This window comes from Perognathus longimembris, chromosome 1 (genome assembly GCF_023159225.1).
Source record: "Perognathus longimembris pacificus isolate PPM17 chromosome 1, ASM2315922v1, whole genome shotgun sequence".
Taxonomy (NCBI): Eukaryota; Metazoa; Chordata; class Mammalia; order Rodentia; family Heteromyidae; genus Perognathus; species Perognathus longimembris.
In genome coordinates, this window is record NC_063161.1 from 72,828,767 (window position 1) to 72,853,687 (window position 24,921).

The 24,921-nt window shown below is 57.1% G+C and overlaps 1 protein-coding gene across 1 annotated transcript; it reads left to right on the top strand.

Moving 5' to 3' along the window:
* Window positions 1–1,681: 1,681 nt before the first annotated feature.
* Window positions 1,682–23,976, top strand: Limk1 (LIM domain kinase 1). Its single transcript, XM_048369366.1, has 16 exons — window positions 1,682–1,833; window positions 3,342–3,438; window positions 11,013–11,151; window positions 11,395–11,504; window positions 12,154–12,360; window positions 14,660–14,765; window positions 14,854–15,020; window positions 16,573–16,756; window positions 17,088–17,174; window positions 17,372–17,503; window positions 19,352–19,411; window positions 19,580–19,645; window positions 20,521–20,677; window positions 22,295–22,350; window positions 22,512–22,669; window positions 22,884–23,976. The coding sequence occupies exons 1-16, from the start codon at window positions 1,779–1,781 to the stop codon at window positions 23,044–23,046; spliced, it is 1,944 nt and encodes a 647-aa protein (XP_048225323.1). The 5' UTR covers window positions 1,682–1,778; the 3' UTR covers window positions 23,047–23,976.
* The last annotated feature ends 945 nt before the right edge of the window (window positions 23,977–24,921 follow it).

Genomic DNA, 24,921 nt, shown 5'->3' on the forward strand with positions numbered 1-24,921 from the left:
CTAGGTGTCCAGCTGAAGAACTGGGCTGCAGCTCCAATGCTCAGAGAGCTTTGATCAGGGACCTGTGGACAAGGGGCCAAGCATTGGGTTTCACGTATGTAATCGCAGCCACTCAGGAGGAGAGGATAGGAGGACAGTGGTTCCAGCCCTACCAGGTAAAAGTTCAAGAAACTTTCTGAAAAACTGAAGTAAAAAGGATTGGGAATGTGGGCCAAGTGGTAGAGCATAGGAGGCAGAGATAAAGTGAAGCACCAAGGCCAAGCTATGCTGCTTTTAGTTAATTTGCTGGCCCAGGAGAGGAGTGAGCACCTCTAAGGAACAGCAGGGGCTTTTGTTGTTGTTGTTTTTGTTTGTCGGTTGTGGGGCTTGAACTTGGGAGCCTGGGGGCTGTCCCTGAGCTCTTCAGCTCAAGGCTAGCACTCTACCATTTGAGCCACAGCGCTACTTCTGGTTTTCTGGTGGTTAATTGAAGATAAAAGTCTCATGCAGTTTCCTGCCAGGACCAGGACTGGCTTTGAACCTCGATCCTCAGATCTCAGCCTCCTGAGTCATTAGGATTACAGGCCTGAGCCACCGGTGACAAGTACCTGTTGTGACAGAGTCCTGGGAAGAGAGATGATGTGGGGTACACCTGGGGGGGGGCTATTTTCTGCCCAGGTCTGACTTTTCAGAATTGTCCAGCTCTAGTGGGCACAAATGGCTCACATCTGTAAACCTGGCTACTCAGGAGGCTGAGATCCGAGGATGGTGGTCCACAGCCAGCCGGGGCAGGAAAGTCCGTGAGACTCTTATCTCCAGTAAATCAGCAAAAGGTCAGAAGTGGAGCTGTGGCTCAGGTGGCAGAGCCTTGAGCACAAAAGCTCAGGACAGCGCCCCAGAACCGGCCAAAAAGGAAAAGAAGTGAGCAGAGGCCCAGCCCGGGCAGGCGGCCCCTCCTCCGGGGTGGACCACGTGACTCCGCCACGGGCCCCTCCGCTGGGCCTTCGGCCCCGAGCTTGCTGGCGCTGGGCAGCGTGGGCTCCGGGCGACCGGGGCGGGGCGCCGACCTCCGGGCAGCCGCTCGGCCTCCAGGTCAGAGAGGGGAATAACCAACGCGTCCGCGTCCCCAGGCCGCCGGACGGTCCGCGGTGGTCCTGGGCACAGAGGGAGCTGAAGGCCCCGCCGGGCATCTGCGCCCTCTCGGGACGCTCGGACCGACGGCGCGTGACAGACCGCTCCTCCCAGCCGGCCGCGCCCAGTCGCCGCGCGTACCGCCGAGAACGAAGAATGAAAGGAAAAGGCAGGGCGGGGCCCACGGGGCGGGGCCACACAGACACGCAGCTCGGAGGCGTGGCTCCGCCCACCGGGAGTGGAGTCGGACGGGTGGAGGGGCGTGGCCTAACCATTGCGGGGCGGGGTCCAGCGTGTGGGGGCGGGGCGTAGCGAGCGCGCAGGCGCCAGCGGCGCGGGCCGGGCCGCAGAGGGCGGGGTGGCGGCCCAGGGGCGGTAGGCGGAGCCGCGCAGGGCCGTTCCCGCCGCCGGGCCGCGCTCGCCCCGCCCCTGCCGCAGCTCGCAGGCCCCGCCCCGCCCCGCCCCTCCGCGCGCTCCCCGGGCCGCCGCGGCGCGGAGCCGGTGCCCTAGCCGCGGTCCGGAGAAGGCGGCGGCGGCCGCGGCCTCCCTGAGAGCCCCGAGCGCCCCGGCCGCGCGCCGCGCCCCGCCTCCCGCGGCCGGCGGCGGACGAGCTCGCGGGCCCGGCCGCCCCCAGCCCCGGCCCGCCGGCCCCGCCCCCCGCCGAGTGCATGAGGTTGACGCTACTTTGTTGCACCTGGAGGGAAGAACGTATGGGAGAGGAAGGTGCGCGGGCCGGGTGCGGGGCGCGGGCAGGGCGCGGGGCCGGCGCGGGCGCGGGCCGGGGGCGAGGCCTCGCCGCCGGCAGCCGCGGGCGAGGGGAGGCCGCTGGCCGGGCCCGGCGGGCCGCGCCCCTGCCTCCCGGGGCTGCCCCGCCCGCGCCTCTCCCTCCGGGCGCCCCCTCCTCACCCGGGGTGCGCTCCCGCGGGCAGGGGCCCCCTCCTCCCTGGCACCCGGGTTTTCCTCATGTCTCCGTCGTCCCGGAGGAGCCCCAGGCACTGCCTGCAGGCGCCGGCCTCCATCCGCTGATCCATCCTCCGAGGCCGCCCCCAACCCGGTGCGGAGCCCCGCCTGAGGAGAAGGGGGTCCTGGGAAACCGCACTCCCTGGATTTGAGTCACTGCCCCACGCCTGCAGGGATCTGTGACCTTGAGCCAAGCATTAACCCCCTGGGCCTCAGTTTCCCCATATGTACAGTTGGGGATCGCGGAGTTGGCCCCTGGCACTGGAGGGGTAACTGGCCAGGCAGATCTCAGCAGTGCATCCGGGGAATCCGTGACAGTTCACTGCGGGGAACCCGCCCTCCCCCTTTCCCGCACCAGACCCCCCAGACCTGCCGGGCTTCCTGCCCTACCCACCACCCCAACCGGGGCCCCGGGCTAGGGCTGCCCGTTCAGCCTCAGACCTCCCCTCCCTAGAAGGGAGTCCCCGTCTGTCTGGGACTATCTGCGGTCTCCTTTGCGGAAACACAGGCTTTCTGGTCTCAAGATTTCTCCGATGCGGCAGCCACCACCCCCCTCCCGCTCCCACCTGACCCTCCCCCAAGCCCAAGAACAGCTTCTGGATGTTGCCTCTACCTTGAAATCTTCCCAGGATAGGGTCTATGGCCTGACTGTGTGACACAGCAACATGCCCTTTTGGGGGGCTCAGTGTCCCTGCCTGCACAACAGGGAGGATCAGGCTGGGGGCATCCAGCAGGCCCCACCACCTACAGGGGTGTCAGGCCCCAGCAATGACTAAGCATGCTTAGTGGTTGGCATCAAGAGGTGTCTGACTGGTGGCTCTGCCACCCCAGCCCCTCATCAAGCCAAGGCACGGCCAAGTTCAGCTGGTGCAGCCCCACTGGCCTAGGACACCCCAGCCCTGGCCAGGCCCTGCCCTATGAAGGAGCCTTTAGCACTTCCTGGGAATACTAGGGAGAAAGGACGAGATGGTCCCCCCCCCCACCCACTGCTTTCTTTGTCCCCATGTTACCTTACCAGCCCCTGAGTTGAAGAATGCCATGCAGGGGGGTAGACATCTGATCCTCGTCCTCAGGTTACCGATGGGGACACTGAGGCAGGCCCAGAGCAGCTCAGTAACTCAGCCAGTCTCTCAGCAGGAGGTTGGTCCTTTCTCCTGTAGTTCCACACAAGAACCACTCAGCCTGGGGACTGCATTTGTGTCCACTGGGTCCATGTGGGGTCTGCACCAGAATGCCCCCCAAAAAGTGACTTGTGACTCTGCTCCCCACAGGAAGTGACCTGCCCATGTGTGCAAGCTGCGGCCAGAGGATTTATGACGGCCAGTACCTCCAAGCCTTGAACGCTGACTGGCACTCAGACTGCTTCAGGTAGGCTGGGCCACACGGGCGGAGGCCCAGGGATCCGGGTTCCCCACCTGGCACTGTCCCTGCTTCTTAACCCCTAGAGAGTCCCTGGCATCTGGCTCCTGCTAGTGGAAGGTGCTCTGACCAGTGGGTCCAGCGAGGCCTTCCTGTTTGTGGTCGTTTGGACCTCTAAGGAGAGGATGAGAGAGACATATCAGCCACAGGGTTGTCCTCTGGGACACACCGCCATGTACAAATCCTTCTAGTTGCCTGCTACTGGTTCACACCTACCATCCTAGCTACTCAGGAGGCTGAGATCTGAGGATCATGGTTCGAATCCAGCCCAGACAAGAAAGTCCCTGAGACTTTTTTTCTCTGGTTAGCTAGCAAAAAGCCAGAAATAGAGCTGAAATAGTTCAAGGGGCAGAGTGTTAGCCTTGAGTGAAAAAGCCAAGGGACAGCACCAGACCCTGAGTTCAAGCCTAGAACTGGCATTTTTTTAATTCCTTTTTATAAAATGGCAGTGTATTTGTACATAACCTGTGCAAGCCTCTAGTACACGAGATAGTAGGTGGAGGTTGTCTGTGTTCTTGAAGCTAGCCTAGAACTGCTGGGTTTAAGGGATCCTCCTGCCTTGGCCTTCTGAGTAGCCGGGACTACAGGCATGTACCACCATGTCCCACCTTCCCTATTATCCTTTAAATGTTGTCTAGGTTATTTCTAATACCTACTATGATGTGCAGGCCCTGCCCTAGTTGTTACACAGAGTTGTTAGGGAATATGGCAAGAAAAGAATGTGCGCACACTCAGTTTGTTTTTCATGAATCGTGTATGAGTGGACAATGGTGACAGGAGTCCCAAGGCCTCCTGGTGGCTAGGCAGGGGATACGCTGGGCTTTCCCAGTGTCTGCTTCAGGGGAGGGGAAGACAAAGCAGCCCACCATCCTGGGCCCCAGCTGGCTGTGCAGCTGTGTAGCCTGAGAGCTCAGCCCTGCCCTCCACACCCAGGCAGGCATGGCAGGGGTAGTGTTGCCACCCAGACCCAAGTAGCATATATGGAGAGCTATGCGGGTATCCTGAGAAGCCTGGTACAGGCTACGGGGGGGGGGGGACAGCTGTGAGACCAGGGCCCCCTCCAGGAGCGTGCAAGCTCCCTGCATGGACAGGCACACACTCACATGTGCATGCATGCATGCTCCCAGGCACGGTGGGAGGGGACCCCAGGCAGAGTGACTGGCATCCGGAGAGTGTTAGGGGCACACAGTACCCACCTTAGCTGGTAAGGCTGGCGGAGAGTTGAACCCCACGGTCTGGGATCAACTCAGGGACCTCAGAGAAGACCTTCAGGGAGCACCAGGCACCCTGGAGGGACACAGGCAGTGTGGACCATGGAGAGGACAGGCAGGGCATGCTTGGGGAAGCAGAGTGAGAGCAGCTGGCAGTGTAGAGGCTGAGCTGAGCTGGGCTTGGGAAGGTGATCCCCTTCTCACGCCTTCAGACAGTGGAGGGCATGCCAATGACCGGTGCCACTCCCAATGACTGAGGGAGCTGCGCTCCTGGGCCTGGCATTTGGATGGTCACTTGAAGCGGAAAAAAGTTGTGATCCAGAAAGGACCACCTTGGCAAGTGCAGGCTGAACATTCTCCAATCGAATGTGGTGCCACAAATAGAGAGTCCCATGCTTGACCTCCTGTGACAGACATGGGCAGAACACAGACACACCAGACGCTTTGCATACAACTCCTGTCAGGAAGACAGGCATGGGGCTCCTGCCTGCCTGTCATCCTAGCTACTCCGGAGGCTGAGAGTCACAGCTAGCCTGGACAGAAAATATTCCCTCCCATCTCCAAAATAACCAGCAAGAGCTAAACTGGGAGCCTGGCTCATGTAGTAGAGGGCCAGCTGAGCCAGTGCAGGGCCCCCTGTTCAAAAAAAACAAAACAGGGCTGGGGATATAGCCTAGCGGCAAGAGTGCCTGCCTCAGATACACGAGGCCCTAGGTTCGATTCCCCAGCACCACATATACAGAAAACGGCCAGAAGCGGCGCTGTGGCTCAAGTGGCAGAGTGCTAGCCTTGAGCGGGAAGAAGCCAGGGACAGTGCTCAGGCCCTGAGTCCAAGGCCCAGGACTGGCAAAAAAAAAAAAAAACAAAAAACTATCAGGTATACATGTGTAAGGTGAATACAAAACATGAATTGCATATTTAAACATGGGCCTCCCTCCCAAGTGGTCTCATTATGTGTGTGCAAATATATTATAATTCTGGGACATCTGGGATCCAAAACACCTCTGGTCCCAAGCATTCCAGACTAGGGATTTTCACCCTGCATCTGCCATATGAGGCGGCATTTGTTACAGTCTTCTAACGTTGTTGAGCTGGGAACAGCCTGGGCTGGGATTGAACTTGTGTCTTGCTCTTTCTGTATACTGCAGCTTTGAAGAGGGGCAGGGCTAGGAGTGGAGCTGTTGAGTGACAGGTTGGGGGAGGGTGTTCCGGCAGGACCACTGAGGCTCTGTTTCCCTCTAAGAGAATAAAGTGGCAGGAGCCCTGGGTGGCTCTGAGTCCTTTGTCCCCCTGAAGCTGCTCTGGCCAGCAGTAGAAGTGGTCCCTCCACATGCCCTTCCAGGTGGAACCTCCCCAGCCCAGTCCTTGTCCCCAGAGTCCCCCAGACAGCCTGACGCAAAGCCTGAACGCTGGCTCTGGTGTGCCCCTGCCACATGCTGTGGCCCAGCCTTCTAGTGGTGAGCCAAAGAAGAGACCAGGGCAGCACGGGACGTTGTGGAGATGTGCTCTGAGGACCGGCAAGCCTGTTAGTGGGGTCATCCCAGCTGTATGGATGTTTGGGGGAGCCTGTAGAAGGTGACCTTGCTGTACATCTTTGGCTCCAGGATCTGAGCCCTTGGGCACTGCTTCAGTGTCAGGCCCCTGCCCTTGAGGGAGGGCTGGGGATACAGGCTAGGACGGGCAGCCTCAAGGAGGGAGGCTGAGTCAGGAAGGCAGGTGCTGCCCTCTGTGGACAGTGGGAGGGCCACTCCAGGCCCACCATGCTCCTGGCATTTGCACAGGGTTTAATCATCACCCTGGGGCCTTCCTCTCAGTTCTGACCCCCTCCACCACCACCCCCAATCCCCTCCCAGAAGACTGGCCAGTTGAGTGTTCTAGGCTTCCCTTGGCCCAGTGTGACCTGCAAGGTCCACTCCTAGAACCCTCCAGAGCCTGGGCCAAGGCATCCACCAAGGCTGGGAGGGCTGCCAGGGAGAGGAAGGCTGTGTGCTGCTGGCCAGTCAGGGCCTGGGCCCGGTCCAACCCCCGCTTCTTCTGGAGACCTCGCATGCAAGGATGAGCTGTCCATGGAAGAAGACCTCTGTCCCTGGGGGAAGCACCGGAAGAGGCAGCTGCTTAGGAGCCTGTCCCTGTCCCCAGAGAGGCCTAACCGCTCAGTGCCTTTGTCCAGGCAGATGCTGAGGAGCACAAATGGTAATACTCCAGAGGTGAAGAAGGAAGGACAGAGTGGAATAGTCAGAGCCTAGATTCCCCCCGCATACACACACACGTTCCCACCTGCAGTCAGAGCCTACATCCCCACCCCACCTCCCTGCCTGCAGTCAGAGCCTAGACACACACACATACCACACACACACACACACCCCTCCCTGCCTGCAGTCAGAGCCTAGATTCCTCCCTCTCTCCCACACACACCTCCCTGCCTAGGGTGAGAGCCCAGATACACAAACACACACACATACAGCCTAGATATACACACACATGCATATACAGAGCCTAGATACACATACACAGAGCCTAGATACACACACAGACACACACACACATACATACATACACAGAGCCTAGCTACACACCCAGAGCCTAGATATACACATACATACAGAGCCTAGATACACACACACACACACACACACACACACACAGAGCCTACATACACACACATACATACACAGAGCCTACATACACACACACACAGCCTAGATACACACATACAGACACAGAGCCCAGATACACACACACACACCTACACCTGCTTGGGGTCAGAGCCTAAATCCCTCCCACACACACCTCCCTGCTTTGAGTCAGAACCTAGATCCTTCCCTCTTTACACCACAGCTTTGGAGCTACTTCCTGCTTCAGGCTCACACATGGAGCCCCTGGGCCTGGACCCTCCTCCCATGTGGCGTGGCCATGTTGGCCCCACCCCCATGCTCTCCAATCCTGGCCCCTGAAGTCAGATGGGGAAGCTCTGGGCAGGCCACCTCTGTTCTCCATGAGCCTCCAGGCCCTTGCCATAGATGCCCCAGGATGCTGCTGGCTCCAGCCCCAAGAAGAAACCGCTTTTTCAGAGGGGCTAGGTATGTGGAGCCTCTCCTCCCTGTCCCCAACCCTGAGGGCCAGGCCTGGTGGAGGGGGCAGGGCTAGACAACCTGGGACCTGCCAGGGGCAGAACTGAAACTCATGGTCAGGACAACAGCTGTGGTGAGCAAGTTGCTACTGGAGCCTGTAGGCCTTGAGGATGGCCTTCCCTCCAGCAGGTTTTTCCAGCTTTTTTTCCTTCCCTTGGGCTGGGGCCGGGGTGGGGGGGGAGGCTGTTCCAGGAACCTCACACCTGTCATTGGGGGGTCCACCCAAACTCCTTCCTGCACAGCACCCACCCATCCCCTGAAGCGGGTCTCCATCCTCCTGACCTCCAGGAGGGGGCCTGCAGAGGAGGAGAGCCCTGCAGAGAAGGGGCCCACAGAGGAAACCCCCTCCCAGAGGAGAGCTCCCCAGAGGAGGAGAGGCCTGCAGAGGAGGGGCCCACAGAGGAACACCCCCCCAGAGGAGAACTCCACAGAGGAGAGCCCCCCCAGAGGAGAGTCCCCCAGAGGAGGGGCCTGCAGAGGAGGGCCCCCGTAGAGCCCAGCTTTGAGTGGCTGTAGCCAGGAAAGGGCTGGGGGGCTGCATATGGTGTCTCCTTCCTGTGTGCCCTCTTCTAGCAAAGGTCTGCTCAGCCAGGCCTGAGCCAGGACTCAGCCCACGTCCAGTGGAGACAGGTTCCCAGGGCGGTGAGGGTGCCTGTATGAGCCACTGGTTCTCTGAGGCTGCACAGGCTATGGCCCCAAGGGCCAGGCAGGTACCTGGCAGAGGGGTCCTGAGAAAGATTGGGGGTAAGAGGGGGCCTCAGGATGCTCCAGGTCCTGCTGGTCCTGCAGGAGTGAGCAGCAGTGCTGGTGTGTGAAACAGGAGAAAAAGCCCCCACCACGGCCGAGGGATGTGCTCATGACCACAAGTGGTGGACAAGCAGGAAGTCACTGAGGGAAGCAGCTGGGGGTGGGGGGCTCCCCAACCTCACTGCCTTTCTGAGGTCCTTTCCTATACCTTCCTTCAGGTTAGAGTCCCCCAGAAATGCCTGCCCTGGGTTGTGGTGGCTTGAAGAAGTGCACTTGACATCCTATGGCCTGTCCTATGCCGCTGATGCCTCCTCTGCCGCCTCTGCCCCCTGCTCTGCCCTGCCCTGTCCTGCCCTGTCCTGCCCCACCACAGGGAGAACTCATCAGGCCACTTCCTGGGTGCCTGGTACTCCCACTTCTGCTTCCTGGGTGCCTGGTACTCCCACCTCCATTTCCTGGGTGCCTGGTACTCCCACTTCCACATCCTGGGTACTTGGTACTCCTACTGCCCTATCCTGGGTGCTTGGTACTCCCACCACCGCTTTCTGGGTGTTTGGTGCTCCCACCACCACTTTCTGGGTGCTTGGTGCTCCCACCTCTGCATCCTGGGTACTTAGTACTCCCACCTCTGTTCTCCTGAGCCCTGAGATCTTGTGTTCCCCTGCCTCAGCAGACTCCCTGACAATGGGGAACCAGCTGGATTGCTTTAAAGAAACAGGATCCCATGAGCTGCCTTGCTGCCTCCTCCCCCAGTTCTCTTGAGCCAATTAAGTTTGTCCAGCCAGCAGCAGTGCAGGGTCCCTGGCTGTGTGGGGAAGGCTCAGAGCCCATCCTACAGAGCCCGGGTCTTCCTTCCCCAGTGACCCAATGGCCCTGGCTCTGCGGCTCGGGTATATACTCCAGTCCAAGCCTACCATGTACGGGAGAACCTGGGGCACTCCCAGAAGCCAGTCCCGTCCCCCTGCTCACCCAGGGCGCTGGCCACTGGTCCTCCCCTGCGCCAGGCCTGTGCAGGAAGAGGCCAGGCAGGCAGTTGTAGCTCCTGAAGGCTGGGGTAGCATTTCTCCTGGGCACCTCTGTAGGCCCCGTGGACTCTGGCCTTGGCACCCTGAGCACCTAGCTGCTTTCCTGTGGGAAGGAAAAAGAGGAGACTGGTGCTAGAGGGGTGTGCGGTGCTGAACTCCTTCTTAAAAGCCAGCAGACCCTGTCAGCTGTCTGGCTCCTAGCTCTCCAACCGGCCTAGTTGATACTGAGCCTTGTCCTTGCATTGTATCTTAGTGAAACGAAGTGGGTTTTCACATGTGAGATGGGGCAGGGAGGCTGTGTGGCTCACCCACCATGGCATGCCCCCAGTGAACCTCAGGTTGCCTGAAGTTTTGGCAGGAGCAAGAAGGGGCTAGTAGCCACTGCATTTGCCAGTGCTGTCTGAAATGCTGGTTGTGGAGTGGCATAGACCCTAAGATGGGGCCCCTGGTTTGTCCCATCCCCCTGCCTAGGGACCCAGAGCAAGTCCTTTGCCCCACCTTCTGGCTGTCTTCCCTGTGTGACTAGGGACAGGGGTCTCTGAGGCTGGCAGGTGGGCAGCCCCTTAGTGCAGAACCACTCTTGGTGGTCGTGCAGGTGTGCACTGCATATGGGCTATTGTTGAGAAGCTGAATGGGTTCAGATCCCTCAAAATGGCGTTCAGGGCTGGGATGTAGCTCAGTGGCAAAGCACTTGCCTAGCAAGTGCAGTGTCCTGGGTTTCATCCCCAATACCAAAAAAGAAAAGACAAAAAATACAGTTAAAAATGGGGTTCAGGGGCTGGGGATATAGCCTAGCGGCAAGAGTGCCTGCCTCGGATACACGAGGCCCTAGGTTCGATTCCCCAGCACCACATATACAGAAAAACGGCCAGAAGCGGCGCTGTGGCTCAAGTGGCAGAGTGCTAGCCTTGAGCGGGAAGAAGCCAGGGACAGTACTCAGGCCCTGAGTCCAAGGCCCAGGACTGGCCAAAAAAAAAAAAAAAAATGGGGTTCAGGCTGGAAATGTGACTTAGCAGTAGAACACTTGCCTAGCATGCATGAAGCCCTGGATTCAATTCCTCAGTACCACACACACAGAAAAGGCTGGAAGTGGCACTGTGGCTCAAGTGGTAAAGTGTTAGCCTTGAGCAAAAGAAGCTCAGAGACAGTGCCCAGGCCCTCAGTTCAAGCCCCAGGACTGGCAAAAAAAGAAAAAGAAAAAAAATGGGGTTCAGATCTTTCACTGGCCTACCCGCCAAACCTTCTGCCCTAGCACAGACTGCCTGTGCCTGGAAAACAGAGTGGTGGGACCGGTGTGGGAGAACAAGGGAAGGCCATGGGAGGGATGAGGGAAGGCCATGGGGGGAATGGAGGACAAGTCTGGTGGGGGGCAGGGGGTGGAGCCGCCTCAGCCCTGCCCTCTCCGCCAGGTGCAGCGAGTGTGGCGCTGCGCTGTCACACCAGTACTATGAGAAGGATGGACGGCTCTTCTGCAAGAAGGACTACTGGACCCGCTATGGCGAGTCATGCCACGGCTGCTCAGAGCACATCACCAAGGGGCTGGTCATGGTGAGCCGCCCCTCCCACCGACATGGGGGTACATGTGTACCTGCCGATGCCCAGAGTCCAGCCCGGGGCGTCCTCATCCTCTCCCTCCTGCCTTCTCCCCTTTGCTTGCACGATGTGTCCTTCTGTCTATGTCCCTCTGTCCCGTGTCCGTGTAGCTGGCTCTGTCCCATGTGCGAGGCTGCTGCAGGGGAGACCCTGCAAGCTGAGGATACCACTGCCCCCACCCCTCTCCATCCCTACCAGGTGGCTGGGGAGCTCAAGTACCACCCTGAGTGCTTCGTCTGCCTCGCCTGCGGGACTTTCATCGGGGACGGGGACACCTACACACTGGTGGAGCACTCCAAGCTGTACTGGTGAGCACCCCAGCCCGCCCACCTGGCACAAGGGTGCCAGGTGCTGGCTCCCCACACCCACCCTTTCATGCAGTGAAGAACAGGTGTGGATAGGACAGAGAGGAGATCTGGCAGACACGCCAGCTCTGCAGCGCCACCAGTGCACAAACCCCACAAAATAGGATGCCATCCCCAGCCAGACCACCGTGCTTCAGGCCCCAGGTCCCTAGCTGGGCCCCAGGTTACTCGCTTGCTCCTCTGCCCACGCACTGGGACCCCACACAACTCGATCAGCTGTGATAATTTGCTGAGTGATTAAGAACATGGCTAGAGCTGCACTTGAAATCCCAGTTTATTATAAAGGACCCTGTGTTTGCCCACCAGGGCACCTCACTGCACAGTGGGGTTCCACGTGTCACAGGGGTGCCCATCCCCTCCCTCCTGCCCAGCCCTTCCCTGCCATCATAGCCCCAGGGCTCATCAGTAACTCAGGCCAAGAACTCAGTCTCCCCAGAGTCCAGGAACAGAGACAGCTTCTCCACAGCAGGGATGGAAGGTGGCCTAGTAGCGAGGCTTAGTGACCTCTCCACCCTGTCCGTCAGCCCACAGGGAACACTGGGGAAGGGGCTGCCAGGAGGTGGGCTAACCCTGTCCTCCTTCCCTTTCCCAGTGGGCACTGCTACTACCAGACTGTGGTGACCCCTGTCATTGAACACATCCTGCCCGATTCCCCCGGCTCCCACCTGCCCCACACAGTCACCCTGGTGTCCATCCCCGCCTCTACCCACGGCAAACGAGGTCTGTCCGTCTCCATCGACCCCCCTCATGGGCCTCCAGGCTGCAGCTCAGAGCATTCCCGCACAGTCCGAGTGCAGGGGTGAGTAGTGGCGGGGGGGGGGGAGTGTGGGTAGGGTGAGGAGGCATGGCCACGGCTGCAGGTAGGTGGCAGGTCAGCACTGGGCTGCAGAGGGGCCCAGCAGTGACCAGCATTGGCTCTTTGAGAGACAGCACTTGACACGAAAGAGCTCAGGCAGGGAGATAACTCATTTCGGGTCACAGCTTCAAGGGGTCAGGGTCTACAGTAAGTGGGCAGGAGTGGAGCCTGGGGGAGCTGCTGCTCACCTCATGGCGGCTGGCAAGAGACACCCAGTGCCAGGCCCACCACTTGCTCGCAGCTGGTGCTCCCCCATGGGTGCCTGGCAGAAATACAGAATATTTATATTGCAGTCTCACAAAATAGCTCCTTGATTACAAGGGGGAAAAATCCTTTATGGCAGAGAACATGAATCAGTCAGCATCCTGCATGAAGGACACATGGACGTCCCCTCTGCACTTGCAGGCCGGCTTCCTGCTGCAGGGAAGGACATCCCACCACTCCTAGCAGTGAAGGGCAGGTGCAGCCAAGTGCTAGAGCACTGGCTCAGGTGAGCGAGCCCCTGTGGCTTCTACTATCCCCACAGGAAGGAAAGAATAGGACCTGGTGTTTCTCACCTGTAACCCCAGTGATGATGAGGCTGAGGCAGGAGAATCCAGTTTAAGGCCATTCTGCATATCAAGACCCTGTCTCCCCAAAAGAAAATTTATGTAAATAATTGTTTGTTGGTTTGTTTTGTTGGTTATGGGGCTTGAACTCAGGGTCTGGATGCTGTCCCTGAGTTTTTTTTTGCTCAAGACTAGCACTCTACCAGTTTGAGCCACAGCATCACTTCCCGTTTCTGGTGGTTAATTGGAGATAAGAGACTCACAAGCTGGTCACTAGTGGCTCACGCCTGTAATCCTAGCTACTCAAGAGGCTGAGACCTGAGGATTGTGGTTCAAACCGAGCCCAGGAAGCAAAGTCCATGAGACTCTTCTCTCCAATTAAACTCCAGAAAACAGAAAGTGGCACTGTGGCTCAAAGTGGTAGTGCACTAACCTTGAGCATAAATTTCTCAGGGACAGTGCCTAGGCCACAGCTTCAAGCCCAACTGACAAAAAGTAAAAAGAGTCTTGCTGAGCGTCAGTGGCTCATGCCTATAATCCTAGCTACTCAAGAGGCTGAGATCTGAGATTGTGGTTCAAAGCCAGCCCAGGCAGGAAAGTCTGTGAGACTCTTATCTCCAATTAGCCACCAGAAAGCTGGAAGTGGGGCTGTGGCTCAAGTGGTAGAATGCTATCCTTAAGCTGAAGAGCTCAGGGACAGCACCCAGGCCCAGAGTTCAAGCCCCACAACCAACAACAACAACAAAAAGAGGTAGAGTGCAAAAAGTACAACCTACCTATGAGAGTAAATAACTACCAGAAACCAACTAATACCAAGCACCAAGGGCTTTAAAAAAGCAAGAGAAGGGGGCTGGGAATATGGCCTAGTGGTAAAGTGCTCACCTCCTATACATGAAGCCCTGGGTTCGATTCCTCAGCACCACATATATAGAAAAAAGCCGGAAGTGGCCCTGTGACTCGAGGTAGAGTGCTAGCTAGCCTTGAGCAAAAAGAAGGCAGGGACCGTGCTCAGTCCCTGAGTCCACGCCCCGGGACTGGCAACAAAAACAAACCAAAAAAAATAAACAAAAAAGCAAGAGAAGGTTACTGTATATTATTTTGGTACACTGGATATTGTATATATGCTTATCTGAACTAGGGAAGGGAAAGGAAAGTGAGGGAGAGTGTAACAAATAAGACAAGAAATGTCCTCACTACCTTATTATGTAACTGTACCCCCACCTTGTCAATAAAATTTAATTTTAAAAAAAAGCAAGAGAAGAGAATTTGATACATGGGCTATTCTGAGTTCACTTATGACCTCCCAGCCAGGCCTGTCCCCCTCCCTGTCCTAGGGAGGGCTGTTGGCTATTGCTGCTGTGTGAGTTAGCGTTGGGTAGGAAGCTGGTGGATCTGCACCCAGTTAGGACCCATCTTGTATTTGTCTACTCCCAGCATGGCAGGCTGGGGAGGACAGCTTGGCCCTGCACAGTGGGGACCACAGTATTGAATAGAGCCCTGAACTCCTATGTTATGCTTGTCTACCCATGGCAGACACCAATAATCAATTACAGAGCTCAGCATTCTGAAGAGTTGCCACCCCCCACTCCAATCACACAAGACAAAATCATTTCCTCCCTCATCCCCCCTTCCCCACAGCTCCCCCTGCTTTGAGTTGCAGCGGGAACCTCATCTGACCACTGCTCTACCCACAGTGTGGACCCAGGCTGCATGAGCCCAGACGTGAAGAATTCCATTCACGTCGGAGACCGGATCCTGGAAATCAACGGCACGCCCATACGGAATGTGCCACTGGATGAGGTCTGGCATGGAGTGGGTAGAGGTGAAGCCGAGCCCCTCCCCCAACAGCCACCACTGTGAGCTCACCTGTCCACACACCTGTCCCCAGATTGACCTGCTGATCCAGGAAACCAGCCGCCTGCTCCAGCTGACTCTGGAACACGACCCTCATGACACACTAGGCCATGGGCTGGGGTCTGAGCCCAGCCCCCTGGGCTCTCCGTTGTACACCCCCAGCCAGGAGGCTGGAGGCTCTGCTCGGCAAAGACCTGTGCTGTAAGTCCCCCTGCACCTGCCCACTGCCCTTGTCCCTGGGCCTCAGGGCCCCAGGACCTAGCTTCCAGGCTCCTGCCTCCCTAGATAGCAAGGGCAGAAGCCCCCATGCTCAGGCCGAGGAATTACAGCGGCATCCAGGGCACACTAGCCCTTGACCTCAGGGAACAGCCAGCAACCCGCTCCTGATGATGCAAGCACGGGGGGGGGTCCATGAGGCTGGCTCCAGCGCTGCTAGCAGCCAGGTGTCAGCCATGGCAAGGGGCTTTGAAATTTTCCCTGTGCATGGCAGGACCACTGCCCCCAAAAGGGATATTGCCACACAGTGGTGTTTTGTGAAGACTCTGGACCAGGTAGCACACACCCATAACTGATTCTGGCTACATAAGAAGGGGAGGTAGGAGGATTGTGGTCTCAGGTGAGCCCCAGACAAAAGCACAAGACTCTTTCTGGGGGAACAGCTAAAGTAAAACAGGCTGTGGTGGGTGCTGGTGACTCACACCTGTAATCCTAGCTACTTAGGAGGCTGAGATCTAAGAACCACAGTTCCAAGCCAGCCCGGCCAGGAAAGTCTGTTAGACTTATCTCCAATAAACTCCCCAGAAAAAGCCAGAAGTGGCCCTCTGGCTCAAGTGGTAGAGATCTAGCTTTGAGCACAAAGAAGCTCAGGGACAGCACCCAGGCCTTGAGATCAAGCCCCAGGACCCACAAGCACTCAGGTGGTGATGTGCTGTGTGGCAAGGGTGAGGCCCTGAGTTCAATCCCCGTTACTGCCCCTTCCCCTGAAAAAATTCTGAAGCCAGGATCTGAGGATCATAGTTCTAAGCAGCCCAGACAGGAAATCCTGTGAGATTTTTACTTCAGATCTCCTTAATGATAGAGACATAAGACTACCAGAGCCAGCAAGTCAACTGCCTCCAGACCCTGGGTCCCACATCTTTCGACAGAAATGGGAGTGGGGGTCCCACATCTTTCGACAGAAATGGAAGTGGGAGGCTAGAGGAAAAAACACAAGGTCACCTTTGTGTGTGGACTTCTGGGCATCTTTTTTTTTTTTTTTTTTGGCCAGTCCTGGGCCTTGGACTCAGGGCCTGAGCACTGTCCCTGGCTTCTTTTTGCTCAAGGATAGCACTCTGCCACTTGAGCCACAGCGCCGCTTCTGGCCGTTTTCTGTATATGTGGTGCTGGGGAATCGAACCTAGGGCCTCGTGTATCCGAGGCAGGCACTCTTGCCACTAGGCTATATCCCCAGCCCTTCTGGGCATCTTAAGGAGCATCTGCCCCTTCCCCCCAGCACTTGGGAGACAGAGCCTCCAGCCTTGGGTGGGGGAAGGGGAAGTCGGAGGCCACGTTCCCCAAGGACACCTGCCACTGGTAGCCCAGGCGGATGGAACAGAAGTGGAGAGAGCTGGGTGCTGGCACCAGAATGCAAATGAGGCCAGGGTCTAGGGCCCCAGACAAGCCGGCAGCCCTGAACTGGGCTGGCTTAGAAGGGGTGTGGGAGGAGGGGCCAGGTGCCATGTCCCATGGCACTGGGCACCGTGTGTCTTCTCAGGAGAAGCTGCAGCATCGACACGTCCCCGGGCGCGGGCTCACTGGCCTCACCAGCCTCCCAGCGCAAGGACCTGGGTCGCTCGGAATCCCTCCGGGTGGTCTGCCGGCCGCACCGCATCTTCCGGCCTTCCGACCTCATCCACGGGGAGGTGCTGGGCAAGGGCTGCTTCGGCCAGGCCATCAAGGTACGGGGTAGGGATAGGCTGAGTGGGACCCCATCCTCTCCCTACCCAGCCTGGCCTCAGGGCTCCTCTTCTCCCCATGTCGGGGTCTGGCCCAGGCCTAGTGTGTTACACAATGTGCCTCAGATGCCTGGGACCAGGGGAGGAGCCACTGGGTCCATCTCCAGGAGAGCAAAACACTGACCCTGCCCAGACCAGCCAAGAAACCGCAGGGCCTCAGTTTCTTCCTCTGTAAAGGGAGGGATCCCCACCCCCTTGTGTGCCAGAATCCCTGAGATGTCATTAGGCCCCTGACTGTCCCTGCTGGGTACCTCAGTGTCCCCTGCACATGCAGGTGACGCACCGGGAGACAGGGGAGGTAATGGTGATGAAGGAGCTGATCCGATTTGACGAGGAGACACAGAGGACATTCCTCAAGGAGGTGGGTGGTGGTGTCCTCCCTTGTGTGTGTGTGGGCGGGGGCACTGGGCTCTGGGGTGCAATGACACACCACATCACTATGCATTGACGTGCCCCTGGAGGGTGAGAGGGTGATGGGGGCTTGCAGCCCTGCTCTTCAGGACTGTGGAAGCTATGGCTGGAGGGAGAAGGGAGTAAGCCTAGACTGTGCCCCATCAGGTAAAGGTCATGCGGTGCCTGGAGCACCCCAACGTGCTCAAGTTCATTGGGGTGCTGTACAAGGACAAGAGGCTGAACTTCATCACTGAGTACATCAAGGGAGGCACCCTGCGCAGCATCATCAAGAGCATGGTGAGTGCTGGCTCCACCCACTGGTGTGGCTCCACCCTCAGGACTGGCCTGTCCACTGGCTTGGCCACACACACCTACAGATAGCCCTTCTTGGCCTGAGCCTGCCCACAGACAACTTTCCCCAGGTGTGGCCCCGCCCATAGACATGGCCCCACCTCAGATTGCACCTAGCACCAGCTCTTCACCACCCAGCTGTGGCCCAGAGGCCTCTCCTGGGCCCTCCTCCATGCAGGGTCCCTGTGGCCTATACCATCTAAAGCTGAGGTCCAAAGAGGGTAGCCACGTCTCCTGAAAAGTCACATTTACAGTTTCAGGCTGGATATCCCGTGTGCTGTTACAAGTATGTGCCGACATGCCTGTTTTGTTTTTTAAGTAAGCTTAGGCCTGGGAAGTAACTCCGTGGTAGACCACTTGCTTTAGCATATACAAGGCCCTGGATTCCAGTCCATCACCACCAAAAAAAAAATTTTTTAAGTAAGTTTACATGAAGAACATGCAAGATGTCAAGGTTGTCCTCAGGTTAGGGGACACTAGTAGAGGACACTAGTAATCCCAACACTCTAGAGGCTGTGATAGACTGAGTAGGTTCTATGCAAATACTACATCATCTTTTTTTTCTTTTTTCTTTTTGTTAATTCTGGAGTCTGAATTTGAGCTTGCTTTATGTACTTGCTCACATCTGGTACTGCACCAATTGAACTGCACCTTCAGTGTGGCATTTTGCTAGCTAATTGGAGATTGAGTGTTGTGTACTTTTTTGCCTGGGCTGGCTTTAAACCATCGTTCTGCTGGGTATTTGTGCCTCACATCTGTAATCCTAGCTACTCAGGAGGCTGACATCTGAGGATCACAGTTCAAAGCCAACCTGGGCAGGAAAATCCCATGAGACTTATATCTTCAATTAACCAGCAAAAAGCCGAAGTGGAGTTGTGACCCAACTGGTAGAATGCTAGCCTTGAGCAACAAATTTCAGAGACAGCACCCAGGTCCTGAGTTCAAGCCCCAGAACCAGCAAACCCACATATTTTGCAGTGCATGAAAAAATATATTTAATCACAAATAATCTCTTACAGTTCAGTAATAAAAATGTTCATTGCAAGAAAATGAAGAAAAACAAAAGTAACACAAATGAGTAAGGCAAAATAACGATGATCTAGCTTAACATTAACAAGAGAAAAAGGCATTGGCTTTCAAATGTTATGTTATTAGCAGCTAAGAATACTGTTAGCCAGACAGTTGTAGCTCAGGTCTAGCTGCTCAAGAGGCTGAGATCTAGAGGATAAGAGCTCAAAACCCAGCTCAGATAGAAGAATCCATGAGACTCTTATCTCCATTTAATGGCATAATGCCAGACTAGAGACATGGCCCAAGTTGTAAAGCGCTGGCCCAGCAAGCAAAGGAAGCAAGCATGAGGCCCTGGGCTCAAGCCACCACACTGAACCCTTCCAAAAATTTGTTTATCTGAAGAGGCAAAAAAGAGATACTTGATGGCTGGAAATGTGACTTAGCAGTAGAGTGCTTGCCTAGCATGCATGAAGCCCTGGGTTCGATTCCTCAGAACCACATAAACCGCAAAAGCTGGAAGTGGCGCTGTGGCTCAAGTGATAGAGTGCTAGCCTTGAGCAAAAGAAACTCAAAGACAGTGCCCAGGCTCTGAGTTCAAGCCCCAGGGCAAGCAAAAAAAAAAAAAAAGACTTTTGATTTGTTTACACACCTTAAAAGGTGTGTACTTGAGGGAGCCAGCCACCTTCTGTCCCCTCTAGAACACTGGGAACCCGTGACTGCCACCCCTGTGTCCCCCACCTTGGCTCTGCTGGTTCCGTCCTAGCCATTATCCTTCGTCTCCAGGACAGCCAGTACCCATGGAGCCAGAGGGTGAGCTTTGCCAAGGACATCGCGGCAGGAATGGTGAGTGGCAGGGAGCCCGCTGCCCCTGTGAAGATAGCCCTGCCTCTCGCTGCTGGGAGGATGCTTCAGAAGGGGATGAGGCTGGGGGGGAGGACGGGGGGGGGGGGAGGAAGAGGAGAGAGAAGGATGAGCAGCTGCCTCCTGAGCCCCCCCACCTCATACCACCAGGCCTACCTCCACTCCATGAACATTATCCACCGGGACCTCAACTCGCACAACTGCCTGGTTCGAGAGGTAAGCAAGGGACCCCTGTACTGAGAGGCATAGAGTCCACCAGGCTCCCAGCCTGCCTTCACCGAGCTCCCCCTGCCCCCGCCTCCCTAGTGCATCACATTGCAGGCAGCTCGAGCCTCTTTGCCAGAGTGGCTCCTCCCCTGAGTGAGGAGTTAGCAAATAAGTACAGCCTGGGAAGAGATCCCAGGAGGGGAAACGTGTGTGAAAGGGGAGGTGGGGGGTGGGGCTGCTGGTCAGAAAGGCTCTTGCTGTGATAGGAGGGGAGACCTCACCTCCACAAGGCCCCAGGCTGAGGAGATCCGTGAGAGGGGCAGGATCTCAGCTTAGAGCATGCAGAGCCCTGTGTCCAACCCCAGCACCTTTTGTCCTCAGTGTGGAGGCTCTGAGAACCCCACTGTAGCCCTCACTGGCAGGTGCCTGCAGACCCATGTGTCAGAACAGAACAGTGCAGATCCCCAAGCCCAGGTCAGGCCCTCTGAGCGGCAGGACAGGAGCCAGCCCTCATCTGTCCTGGTGACACAAGCCTGACAGCCACTGCCCCATGGGGATGTGGACTGAGGATCCTGAGACAAGGCTTCCTGGCTTGGAACCAAGTACACTGGCACACACCTGTAATCCCAACTACTGTGGAGACAGGAGGATGGTTGTTTGAAGCAGGCTTGGAACATGGGTGTGGGGTCACACCCCCATCTGGTTCAGGAGCTTCAGGCAGCTGTTTACAGAAAGCAGGGTAGTTGGGTGTGAGCAGGATCCACTACTCCTTACAGATCCCTGGATGGCAGAGGTGTGTCGGGTGGGGGGGGGGGGGGGTCCCAGTGAGGAGCAGGCTAAACAGGACCTGCCCCAGCGAGACCCGGCGCTCTTGATTTTCCCAGAACAAGAACGTGGTGGTGGCCGACTTCGGGCTGGCTCGCCTCATGGTCGATGAGAAGCCGCAGCCGGAGGACCTGCGCAGCCTCAAGAAGCCCGACCGCAGAAAGCGGTACACCGTGGTGGGCAACCCGTACTGGATGGCGCCAGAGATGATCAATGGTAAGCTGGCCCCACCCGGCCCCGCCCCTGCTGCAGACCCCGCCCAGTGCGGCCAGCCACGACCCCGCCCACCGGAGGCTCCACCCACCACAGCTCTTGCTGGCCCTGCCTCCCCTCCCTTCAGCTCCTCTCCAGCCCCTGCCATTCCACTTGGGTCCTGTATTTGTTGCGCTGCAGCTATGAGACATTTCCACGTACTTGGAGGCATCTGTAACAAACGAGAGCGCAGTCCAGCCTCAGTCCCCACAGCCTGAAGTCACCAGTCAGCCACCTAGTCCTGTGGGCTCCTGGGTCCAGGCGGATGGCTCCAGTTTTTGTTTTTGTTTTTCTGGCTTTTAGGCAGCTTCAGGACCCTGGCTCTGTTTTGATAGTGTCTCACTCACTACATAGCCAAAACTGACCTCCAGCTTATAGTCTTCCTGCCTCAGCTACTCAGTGCTGGGATTACAGGTGTGCCCCACCACACCTGCATACACACTCCTATCTCCTTCTTGATCTGTTTACACTGCCTCCCCCTGGTGACCCTGAGCCCTTGAGGATGATCCAGGGTGACCTCCCTCTGTTCTCCTGGTCCTGCGTAGGCTCCATGGTCCCAGGTCAGCCATCACAGCACTGGCTGAGGGAATGGAGTTTGTGTGGTCCCCAGGACCTGCCCTGTGCAATGTCGACAGCCCTGCTGTGGGGGCCTGTGGGGATTACAGAAGGCTCCTGAACTCCTGGCCTGCTGGTTGCTATTCAGCCTGCCACCTGCCACCGTGGCTGTCCTCATTGGTTTTATTATTATCACAGTTTGGGGGATGCATTCGTTGTAAAAAAGGGGTCCCCTTGTAACATCCCACAGGGTATACAATGTACCTCACCTCACCCCTCCATCCCTCTCTCTCCTTACAGCTGCAGTAGGTTTCATTGCTCTACTTTCAGACATATAAAGTAAGTCTCATGGACTTTTCCTGCCTGGGCTGGCTTTGAACTGTGATCCTCAGATCTCAGCCTCCTGAATAGCTAGAATTACAGGCTTGAGCCACCAGCTCCCAGCTTTTTTCATTTATTTTTTTTTCCCCCACAGAGAACAAACCTGGGGCCACACAAGTTTAGCTCATGCGCTTCACCCCACTCTAAGACTCCCCATTAGAATAATTCCAAGTTTTGACCTGATTAACCTTTGGGCACACAGAGTCCATGATTTACCTAGAAGTACTGGGTTTCAAACCTACAGCCTTGGCCTTGCTAAGCAGGCACTCTACCCCTTGTGCCACACCTCCACCCCTTTTTGCTTCAGTTATTTTTCAAATAGGATTTCACACTTTTGTCTGGAATTAGTATGGGACCTCCATGCTCCCACCTATACTACCTGAGGAACTGGGGTCACAAGCACATGCCAGCACACCCAGCTTACCTTTTGAAATGGGGTCTCAGGAACTGTTTTGCCTAAGCTGGCCTCCCTGCTTCCCAAGTGGCTAGAATTATAGGCGCGAGCCGCCATGGCCAACTTCCTGTCCTTGGGGCTCCTGGAGGGGTTCTAGGACCTGGCAGGTTGGGGACAGTGTCCAGCAGTTATGTCTTTCCACCTGGCTTTTGCCATCTTGGCCCCCACTGATTCGAGATCTTTCTGTACAGGCCGCAGCTATGATGAGAAGGTGGACGTGTTTTCCTTTGGAATCGTCCTGTGTGAGGTAGGAGTGAGGGCTGGGGGTGCAGGCAGTTTCTGCGCCCCCCACCCCCCAGAACCAGGGGCGCAGTGTTCCATCCCTGCCATTCCCTGCATGACCTGCCCACACCTCCCGACTCTGGGTCGGAGGAGCCCGAGGTTAACTGTGGGCCTCATGCGGAACAGATCATCGGGCGGGTGAATGCAGACCCTGATTACCTGCCCCGCACCATGGACTTCGGCCTCAATGTGCGGGGTTTTCTGGACCGCTACTGCCCCCCCAGCTGCCCCCCGAGCTTCTTCCCTATTGCTGTGCGCTGCTGCGACCTGGATCCCGAGAAGAGGTGAGTGGGGACTCTGTGAGTGAACCAGCCCCATGTCCCCCTTGTCCCCACGTCCCCCTGTCCCCATCCCCCCCCCCCGTCCTCACGTCCCCCTGTCCCCACGTGTCCCCCATCCCCAGGCCCTTCTTCGTGAAGCTGCAGTGGTGGGGTGGGCCGCTCCCCAGCAGAGCCAGCCCCACGTCCCTCCTGTCCCCACGTGTCCCCCCGTCCCCAGGCCCTCCTTCGTGAAGCTGCAGCAGTGGCTGGAGTCGCTCCGCATGCACGTGGCCGGCCACCTGCCTCTGGGCCCACAGCTGGAGCAGCTGGAGCGGGGCTTCTGGGAGACATACCGGCGAGGGGAGAGCGGCCTGCCTGCCCACCCCGAGGTCCCCGACTGAGCCCAGCCCAGACGCTGCCCCAACCCCACCCCAGAGCGCTCACCCTCACCAGATTCCCCTCGGCTCCGGCTCCACAGCCAGGCCTGGGGCAGCCTCACTAGACCTGTGAGCCAGGCCTGGCGCAGCAGCGCCCCCTGCAGGCCGTGCCCTGCTCTCTCTCTGCCTGGGCCCCAGGCTGCTCATACCCCACCTCGCCCCGCCTTACCTCTGCCTCGGTGGGGCCACCCTCACCTCTCCTTGCATGACCTGGGGGGCCCGGGGAGCTGTGCCCTTGCACGCCCACCTAGCCACCTGCACCCAACATCTGCCCATGGTGTCCCTGAGCCAAGCTGGACTGGGAGGGGGTGGCCAGTGTGCCCAGCACCACAGCGGGTGTCTGTATAGAAGCAGATCATGATAAAACCTAAAACTCAGAGAGAGAGAGAGGCCCTGGTGCCCTCCTGGCCATGGCTCCTCCCCTGCTGTTTTTTTTTTTTTTTAAATCAAAGCCACTTTAGTGAGAAACAGGTATGATGCCTCAGGGTGAAGAGGGACCCTTGGGAGGGGGGAGGGAGAGGGGCATGGCTGAGGTTCCTCCCTGTCCCTTCCTGCTCCCCAAGACTGCAGCTACCCTGCCCCTCCCCTGGCGCACCCTGTCCTCTGGGTTCTTTCTGTGTAATCTATTTTTTAAGAAGAGTTTGTATTATTTTTTCATACGGCTGGAGCAGCAGCTGCTGGGGGCTTGGGGTTTTCTTTTCTTGGCGGGCGGGGGTGGGAGGGCCATTTTGCCACCTTGCCTCAGTTCAGATCGGGGACATATTAAAACTGTGAAGCTCTCTCAGTGCACTTTGAACTTGGAAAAGAATCTGAGCAGGCTGAGGGGGGCAAGACATGCTTCCCCCTGCCCAGAAACCGTGCAGGCACTCGGAACAATAAAGTCTGTGCTCCCCAGGCCTGCCTTGCTTGTGTCTGGGGAAAAGCTCATGTGTGGGGCCGGGTCACCTGGCCGAAGCCTAGTCAGATGTGGAGCAGAGGTAGTGGCCCAGCCAGGACACAAAAGACGTCGGAAACTGAATTGGACCCGGTATGGTAGCACACGCCTGTAATCTCAGCACTTTGAACACTAAGGCCGGAGAACCTCAAGTTTGAAGTCTGCCTGGGCTACATTAACAAGACACTGTCTCGATTTATTTTGTGGGTTTTTTTTTTTTTTTTGCCAGTCCTGGGCCTTGAACTCAGGGTCTGAGCACTATCTCTGGCTTCTTTTTGCTCAAGGCTAGCACTCTACCTCTCGAGCCATAGCACCACTTCTGGCTTTTTCTGTTTATGTGGTGCTGAAGAATTGAACTCAGGGCTTCATGTATACGAGGCAAGCACTCTTACCACTAAGCCACATTCCCAGCTTTTAACTGATCCTCAGATCCCCGCCTCCTAGGTGGCTAGGATTACAGGGGTGAGCCACCGGCACCAGCCCACCTGTGCTTTCTGCTTTGTCTCACAGGATGAAACAAGTCCTTGCACACACTGGCAAGTGCTCTGCCACTGAGCTCCATCCCCAGCTTTCTACTTTTCCCTTTGGTGTTGGTTTTTGAGTTGGGATTTTAGTATGTAGCCCAGGCAGGCCAGGAACTTGAGATCATTTTTTGTTTTGTTTTGGGGGTTTTTGCCCCTTGGTACCCAGGTTGGCACTGTTGACACTGAAGCCACGCCCCAGCCCCCCAGCTCCACCACAGTAGGGAACACCAGAGTGAAGGTGCATCCTCCAGAGGGGACCACCCCCACACCCAGCTGATGGTAGAGTTGGCAAACTAAGCAGTCTGTCACCTATTTCTAAGCCTGTCACGCCTGCCCCGGAACTGAGCCCTTTCTGCCTGCCCCTCCCGTGTTTTGTTTCTG

Excerpts from the sequence above, each read along its gene's own strand:
- Limk1 (XM_048369366.1), top strand. The coding sequence starts at position 1,779 with ATGAGGTTGACGCTACTTTGTTGCACCTGGAGGGAAGAACGTATGGGA. Across the intron at positions 19,412-19,579 it reads AGGACATCGCGGCAGGAATG|GCCTACCTCCACTCCATGAA; the intron begins GTGAGTGGCAGG and ends TCATACCACCAG. Across the intron at positions 22,670-22,883 it reads GACCTGGATCCCGAGAAGAG|GCCCTCCTTCGTGAAGCTGC; the intron begins GTGAGTGGGGAC and ends CCCCGTCCCCAG.